This window comes from Phyllobates terribilis, unplaced genomic scaffold, assembly GCF_046119375.1.
Source record: "Phyllobates terribilis strain yellow unplaced genomic scaffold, ASM4611937v1 Scaffold_1__5_contigs__length_1240528914, whole genome shotgun sequence".
Taxonomy (NCBI): Eukaryota; Metazoa; Chordata; class Amphibia; order Anura; family Dendrobatidae; genus Phyllobates; species Phyllobates terribilis.
Window position 1 is genome coordinate 481,619,152 of NW_027362761.1, and position 8,909 is coordinate 481,628,060.

At 40.2% G+C, this 8,909-nt stretch overlaps 1 protein-coding gene across 1 annotated transcript in view; it reads left to right on the plus strand.

Moving 5' to 3' along the window:
- OCLN (occludin) overlaps positions 1-8,393 on the plus strand; it is a 32,503-nt gene extending 24,110 nt beyond the window's left edge. Inside the window, exons 6-9 of the mRNA XM_073679400.1 lie at positions 678-875; positions 1,155-1,326; positions 2,823-2,864; positions 7,190-8,393. Of these exons, the coding sequence (XP_073535501.1) occupies positions 678-875; positions 1,155-1,326; positions 2,823-2,864; positions 7,190-7,288 (511 nt within the window). The 3' untranslated portion in view covers positions 7,289-8,393. The remainder of the gene's footprint in view (positions 1-677; positions 876-1,154; positions 1,327-2,822; positions 2,865-7,189) is intronic.
- Positions 8,394-8,909: the final 516 nt, after the last annotated feature.

Below are 8,909 nucleotides of genomic sequence, written 5' to 3' on the forward strand. Positions count from 1 at the left end.
CCATTGTCTCTTTATTTCATTAATTGTTTCTTTAAAAAAAAATTACTCATGCTTTCAATATTCTCGACGCTGTATAATTTTGTTTGGGCAGTATTGGCTCACAAAGTTTAACTTGGGACATCATGGGTAACAAAGGTTGCAGATTAGGATTTCTATCCTATAACCTAGTCTGTGGTGAACTAAAATGTAAGCATCCAGTATTGGAAATGTTCAAATGGCTATCAAACAACTAAAATAAGACTTGGACCACACCCAGATGTATCTTTTTTTTTTTTTTTTTTTTTTTTTCTCTATTCATGTTTTGCACAGATTACACATGTACCAATTATAGTCCTATGGAGTGGGGTTTTTTTTCCCCTCCTCTTTGACTACATGGCTACATATATGGGTAATTCTGGTCCGTGAAAATCACGGTCAGCATACTGGTGCGATCCAATCCATGTGTAATCCATGATTAACATTGTAATGTATAGGATACTCTTTGCAACATTTTTATCATATCTGAAAATCGCTGATGAAACTGATAATCAGTGTGTAAATTTTTACTATCAGATCCAAAACGATGATGAAACTTTTGTTTTCCATATGTGAAAAATCAGACGTCTGAATTGGGCTTTATAATTGCCTTGCTCCCATAGTGTGTGTTTTGATATTTATTTTAATTTCTTTCCTATCAGAATACCAGAAGAAGTATACCCAATTAAAAATGAATCTGGATTTTCACCAAACGCTTATAGCAGCAGCTCTGACGCAAGCAAAAAAGCGCCACGCAAGAAACGGCCTGGTAGAGCCAGGAGGTCTCCCAATGACTATGACACAGACTACACAACAGGAGGCGAGTCTGGTGAAGAGCTGGATGATGATGATTGGGAAAGGTAAATTCAACAATTACATTTCTATAAAACTTGCAATTTTTATTTCTAGTGTGTGGCAAGCTGCAGGCTGCTGCCATTGATGCCGGTAGGAGAAACTGTGTCCTTCTACTGAGCCCCCCGACTCCTGTTATGGGAGCTAGGCTTTCAAAACTGACCTAAATTTCTATAATGCGAGCTCCCTGAGAATAGGATTCAGAGAGATGTTACTGGACCAGTTGGGTCGGTATAGACCCATTTTATGGCCAGTTTTACCAGACTATAAACATTCTTTTCATATAGTGAATACCCCCCCATCACTTCAGACCAGCAGAGACAAGACTACAAGCGAGAGTTTGATGCAGATCTACAAGAATATAAGGGGTTACAAGCCGAACTAGAGGATGTCTCAAAAGCTTTGGCTCAGCTGGAAACTGAGCTAGATGAACACCCAGAAGGAAGCCAGTCATACAAGGTTGGTTTTTAATAGAGATCGATCTCTGCACTTTTTAATAAATTCTTTTAGATTTTTTTTTTGCAATTTTATTACATTAAGATTGTTTTGTGTTCAATGTTAAATCTCTGGCAAAAACAAAAATTAATTCTGTGCTGCTATAGCCTATTAAACACAGTAATTCTAGCACCTGGAGGATCTTCACCCTAAGGCTGTGTGCCCACAATGCGTTTTTTAAGCATTTTTGCAGTGGCAATTCCGCTGCAGAAACGCTTAAACGCTTGGTAAAAGGTCTGCCATGTTCTCCAATGATAATCCGCATGTGCTGTGCACATGCTGTGGAAATTTCGCTGCTGATTATCATTGCGGAAAAAACGCAGCACTACCAATTTTGTGGAAGCACTGTGTTTTCGCCGCCTTTGACTTGCATTGGAACGCATGGAATCCGCATCGCTGGATCTGTACTTGCGCATTACATGCGTTTCAATGTGTGGATGATACCCGGGTTTGGCGAAAATGAGACTCTCCTCCGGACCCGGGTACCATAGTACCTGTATAAAAAAAGAATAAAATATGATACTTACCTTCTGATGGCCCGAGGTGTCCTTGTCTTTGCTTGTCGGCAGATCGCGGTGGACTGAAGGACCTGCCATGACGCCATTTAGTCGGCAGGTCCTTCAGTGTAGTGTACCGCGAGCTGCTAGCAAGCCAGGACGGATCGAATAAAGACTCCGGGGGCCATCAGAAGGTAAGTATAGATTTATTTTTTACCATTCTTTCGGTCACACTATATAAATCCATGCCGGCTGCATGGATTTATATAGTGTGACCAAGTTGTCAAGCACTTTCCAAGTGATGATAAAATCACTTGACAACCCGCATTATGAAATGCATGTGAAGAACGCTTCACATCCGCATGTCCCTGGCAGGAAAAACGCATGTACAATCCGCATGTACAATCCGCATGTACAATCCGCATGTACAATCCGCATGCGTTTTTTCTGCCAGGGAGATGCAGAAACGCTCAGGAAAAAATCCGGAGCATTTCTGCATCGTGGGCACACAGCCTTAGAATTACTCCCAACTCTATTTGGGTCTGGTATTTCCAGGGCAAACTAGCAATGACCCTTGTCATGAACTGGTTACTGATATTGCCACAAACCTTACACTTGTGAACATAAATCAATAAAATATACTCTGCCTCCTCTCATTAAGTGTATTCTGATATATGCACTGACTGACTCTTGGTGAGATAACCCTTATCACTACTCCGTTACATATCATGAAGTTGGGATAATGGGAATATATCCTATATATATAACTATTACACACAAATCTCATTCTTATTATGCTACATTCCCCCCTGCAGTGGGGGTGGCTTTTTAATGCATGGGCCAGCTACATTTAAAAAAAGACTATGTTCATGAGACCACCCCCTGTAATAGCGTTTTATAACATGACTATATATGTATACTGCTGCAAGAACCTGGGAACTAATTTATTGATGTTTCTTCCAGGCTGTTGCTGATGAATATAATCGTTTAAAGGACATTAAAGCGGTAAGTATGTCTGATAGCGGTAATAATGGCACCTGTGTTCATGTCACAACAATATAGTGCATTGTAAATGATTGTCAATGCACCTAGAGTGTAATGCTGCTTTTTTAAATCTATTGGAGCAAAAGACTCCTCTATCAAATCTTAGTCATACACATGGAGGAGAGGGAGAAAAATTTGTGGAGGGTCAGGGACTATATCTCCCTTCCAGCCATTCCTAGGCAACCCAAACTTTGAGTAATTGTCCATCCTCACTTTATGTAACCTTGGCAAAACAGGGTTTTACCATGGTGGCCGATATGTTGGACCAAAATTTCTCACTACTATCTTTTGCAATAACAACGTAACGCTTCCCTTCTTTCAGACACAGGCCTTTCCTCTTTCTTCAGGCACGCAGCCTAGCCCAAAAATATATTGGTGGTAAGAAAAATTCTGCTCAGATAAATAACTTTGAGGTTTTTCTTAAAACCTTTAGGCTGCAAATTGCTTCAACGAGCAATATATATTCTATACTACGTCAACGCTTATCTGGGGAAGAGAAGGGTAGCGGACCTTCCAAATGGGTAAGAGATATGCCAGGGTTTGAAGTGGGAGATTTTTTTGAATGCCCTAATGTCACAAAAGAAATATATTCCCTATAATAGTTATACAGACATGGCTCTATTAATCCTTCATAGGGCTAATATGACACCTACAACATCGTGTACATGCTCAAAATGTGGGACACACAACACGGACATACTTCATCACTTGTGGAGTTGTTCAAAGTTACAGGATTTGTGGCATGAAACACACATAGAAAATACAAAATACCCTTCATATTACATTACCACTTACACCACAATGGGCAATTTTCAACATACTAGGGGAACCCCAACAATCTTTGCCCAAACATCTAAAAGCAGTTCTGGTAATATGGGCCTCAGCGGTTAGGAAAAGTATACTACACCACTGGCTGAACCCTAATGTACCATCCCAATCACTGATACAGTCAAAAATAATGTTCCTATTCAAAATGGAGTGGCTGGAAACATTAACTGACAAAGAGAGATTAATGGGGAGATTCCTCACAACTTGGTCTTTCCTTATTCCCACACTATCACTAGCTATTAAAGATAGATTGAGAGCTCAATTAAAGGACACCAAATGGTATCTCCTTAAATGTGTTGAAGGCTGTATTCCAATTCCATAAATACTGTTTTTTCTTTTTCGGGGGAGAACGCAGAGTGGAGGGAAGGGGGGGAGGGAAATGTAGAATTGGTAAAGTTTGAATAAGATTTTTGCTGTACTATTTCATATGCATATCAAAATTTAATTCAAAGGACAAAAAAAAAGACGTAACTCATGAATGCTATTAATTTGATATGTACTGCTTAAAATCAATTAAAAAAAAAAAAAAAAAAATCTTAGTCATACAAAGGTACAGGAAGTGACGCATGCACCTATGGAAGACTTGTTGGCAGAAGTCCCAATGCATGCCACCAAATTATAGCCACTTTTGCAAACACGCTCGTTGCTCATATTGTGGCCGCCATAGTCAACATCAGGACTCGGGTGCCATATTTATTATTTCTGATGTGCCTACCCATCACAGGGCGGGTGAAACGTGTAGAGATGTTAGATAAGGGATAGTGTCACTACACTGCAGATGTCACGCAGTGTCTACAATGGAGGAGACCTAATAAATCTAATAAAACGAGCTTGCTGTGTAACAGGGATCGAGGCTAATATTGCATAGGGGACTCTAACCCTCTAACTAGACAATTGACTAGCTGTGGTAGAGGAGTTAAGGAGATGTATTTATCCCCTACTTATTGGTTTTTTTGAGAGGCTATCAGCCGGGATGTGCAATAATACACCTTGCTGATAGGATTTATAATACAATCTTACAATCTCAGCTGGTGGTGTGAATGATGGCTGAGAGTTACAACAGAATTATAATGCACCGCAACCCCATTAAATAATTTCACTGAGAATCCCCTAATCTATAATATGGTTGGTATTTATTTTATTAGTCCCCCCTCCCCCCGCCCCCCATTATTATCTAGAAAATAGATTCTTTGGAGAATTTAACTCCTTAGTCTTAGGACATTTTCTATCTAGGCCCTATGATTAATAATTTTGATAGACCAGCACATAGCTCAGGGGAACTGTATCATTATAAAATGTGCAGCTAACATAAGTATCCCCATTTAAAGGAGTAAGATATGTTATATGCTTTCTTAATCTGAGCATATTGTGAACCTGTGCCAAAGTACAAACCCACCAGATCCATGGTCGAATGATATAATGTGGGCTGTGATGGATTTGAAAACCTGTATTCCATTAAAGGGGTTTTCCCACAAATGAAAGTTCATTTTAATCAAAAGATCTTGGAGGAATAATTTCCACAATTGCAATTTTTTTAAAATAAAATGTTCCTGTGCTGAGATAATCTTATACATGTTCCCCTGCTGTGTACTGTGTAATGGCTGTGTCTGACTGTGCAGGAACATGGTCTGATCATACCACATCTCCTGGGCAGGGGAGGAAGCAAAAGAGTATACAGACATTACAGCAGGGGATCACAGCTGATTCTTTCTTTGAAGTAAAACATTGTTTAAAAACAGGCGGTGAAATGTTTCATCTCACAGAATCATTTGCAATCCCCTGCTGTAATGTCTGTATATGCCACGGTCAGACACAGGCATTACACAGTACACAGCAGGGGCACATTTATAAGATTATCTCAGCACAGGAACATTTTATTTAAAAAAAATCCAATTGTGGAAATTATTATTCCAAGATCTTTTGATTAAAATGAACTTTTGTTCGTGGGAAAACTCCTTTTAAATTAGAAACCATCAAAATTCATTAATGGTTGAAATGTAGTATTAGGCATATTCCCATCTCCAAGATCCTATCCCAATATGTAGTATGTATAATATTAGCAAATAACTCCAATTAAAAATGTAGTATAGATTTTCTGATTCGCTATCTTTCCTCATGTGCAGGCATTGCAGTAGCTTAGGTATCCATGGTTACGACCACTAGCAACTAGCTGTAACTAGATCAGTGGTCGTAGCCATGGTAACCTAAGCTACGGCAATGCTTGCACATAAAGAAAGCGACATAGTGAATCAGAAAAACGATACTACATTTCTAAGTGGTTGTTATTACTACATGTTAGGATAGGATTTTGGAGATGGGAATATTCCTTTTTAAGGCCACGGTCGCACTATCAGTATTTTTTCTCAGAAGTGGGAGCCTAAACCAGGAGTGGGTGATAAATGCAGAATTAATGCACTTGTTTCTATTCTCTTCTCTGATTGTTCCTCTCCTGGTTTTGACTCCCACTCCTGAGAAAAAATACTGACCAAATACTGATAGTGGGGTGTGACCTAAGGATTGCAGCTATGTGTGCAATCACCAACCCTGATCAAACCAGTTTTACGCCTTTTCCAGGAACGCATGTGGATGGCTGTTAAGCCCCCGTCTCACATAGCGATATCGCTAGCGAGATCGCTGCTGTGTCACGGTTTTGGTGACTCACCAGCGACCTCACCAGCGATGTCGCTATGTGTGACACTTTGCAACGATCAGGCCCCTGCTGTGAGGTCGCTGATCGCTGCAAAGTGTCCTGGACCATTTTTTGGTCGTTGGCCTCCCGCTGGCCAGCACACATCGCTGTGTGTGACCAGCGGGACCAACGATCTGGCTGGTAACCATGGTAAATATCGGGTTACTAGGGGCACGTGCGCACTTAGTAACCCGCTGTTTACCATGGATACCACTCTGCTACGGTGCGCGGAGGCTCCCGCGCACGGTAGCAGAGTGGTATCCATGGTAAACAGCGGGTTACTAGGGGCACACGTGCACTTAGTAACCCGATGTTTACCATAGTTACCAGCCTGCTCCTGCTTAAGCAGCAGGCTGGTAACGGGAGCAGGACATCGTGGAACGATTCTTTCCACGATATCGCTGCTCCCCTGATCGCTGGTGAGCCTGCCTGTTTGACAGCTCACCAGCGATGTATTAGCGATGCAGCAACGATCCCTGACAGGTCGTATCGTTGTCGGGATCGCTGCTGCATCGCTTAGTGTGACGGGGCTTTTAGTCTATGACCATCTCCTGTCCTGCTGCCTCATACATGAAGTGGCACTTTGGCTGTTTGTTATTGCCTCCCACTTGACTCTAGAACATTCTGAAATTGTTGGCAGGTGCATTGGATTTTACTCCAAGCTTGTGTTTATCTAGTGGTTGCATATTGGATTAAATGCTTTGTACTATTATTACTGAAGTATTATCCTGTTTTCTATGTGACTAAAATGTATATTCTCTTTATTCAGTCTTCTGATTACATTAACAAAAGAAGACATTGCAAGCAGCTGAAAGGCAAACTGAACCACATCAAGCTTATGGTTAGCGACTATGACCGGAGTAGATAAAAGAAATTGGATTTCAAGACCTGGAAACAAAGTCCAACAATTTTCTATCTTTTAAGACTTTTTTTCAGAAGAGGTCACTTGCAACAACTTGGTTATTATGGTCGTGTTTTCATGGTTATCTAAATTGTTTATTTTTAATGTTAAAGCGTAACCTGTCTTATTGGCACACTTTTGTTGAGGTCTCTTCTGTAGAGGTCTCTTCTGTAGAAAGGCATCTAATGGTCTGTAGACTTCTAAATGCTGCTGACAATATAAGGGCCTGTACCTTCCTTTTCCTAATAAGGAGGGGTAGGTATCTGTTAATTGCAACAAACCTTTTTTTTTAACATGTTAACATCTTTTGGCTATAATCAACACTTCTGATAATCAAAAGCACTCAATGTCTTGCTACGAAGAGTCACATTTTCTTCCCGGTCTGATCGCCATTTTAACACTCCTAATGAACCATTTTGCAGACATATTGCAAGCTTAAGATGTGTATTTGTAAATACAAATTGGCTCATCTGATCTGTATGGGAGTCCCTTGATGATGAGGTAGACAGGGGGTCAGGCTGTGCAGATTGTCACATCCGAGCATTTTGTTCCCATGGGGAGATAAGCCACTGCCAGAAGTGTTGGGCAGATTCTCTCTTCCCCTTGAAGACACTTGGATGGACCAATAGTTCTTGTGTATTACGGGGTGTTCACATGTACGTATAGAATATTTTTTATTCTTTTTGTCTGTTAGCTTGTGTACACCGGCAGATAGGCTATTTTTCACATGGCCTTGGCATGCTCTAATCTGCTCCTAATAATGGACAAGAGCCTGAAGATGACAGGCCGCTTCTGCACTGTCCACTGAGGATGGGCACATGGAGCTATAAACTCAGCGTCTATGTGAATTTAGCCTTGTGGCGTCAAGTGAGGACTGTTGGCCAAACAAGTGTTTTACCCACAGCTATCTTGTGTGGGGACACCATTAGCATGTGCAAGCTGCGTCCATTCCTAAACAGTACTGTTGGCGCTGAGTTGCTTAATCATAAAGTATGCTGGGAACCCCTTTTTTGTTTTATTTTTTTGGGAAAAAAAAAGGTATGAACTCTTTTTTTTTTTTTTTTTTTTTTTTCCATTAATCAAAAAATCTATCTTTTTTATTAAAGTTTTAGACATAAAAATATACATTATGGAGCCATGTTAACAAACTCTTGTTCTCCTTTCCAGCATGTTGGTGTCTAGCCATCTTGTGTATAGGGACACATCTGTTATCTAGTTGTTTGGCTCTGATTGAACTGGAACTGTAAAATTGATTTTCATACAGATTTTTTAGTTATTACTGCGACATTAAACCACTGGAGTATTAAATGTGTTTATTCATAGACAAATCCTTGGACTACTTGTTTAAGACACGCATGACAGTTTTATATAAATACATATATATATTAAAGGGTTTGTATGACATTAAAGAAAAAGGCTGCTTTTTATTTTTCTGGAAACAGTGCCTTGACCTTTTTGGGCATTGACTAGTATTGCAGCCCCATTGAAGTTAATTGGGCTTAGCAGGTTAACCAAACAAGACCAAATGGACTAAAATTTCACAGTTTATAGAAAGAATATGCAAACTTTTTCTGCATTCCAGAAGCTC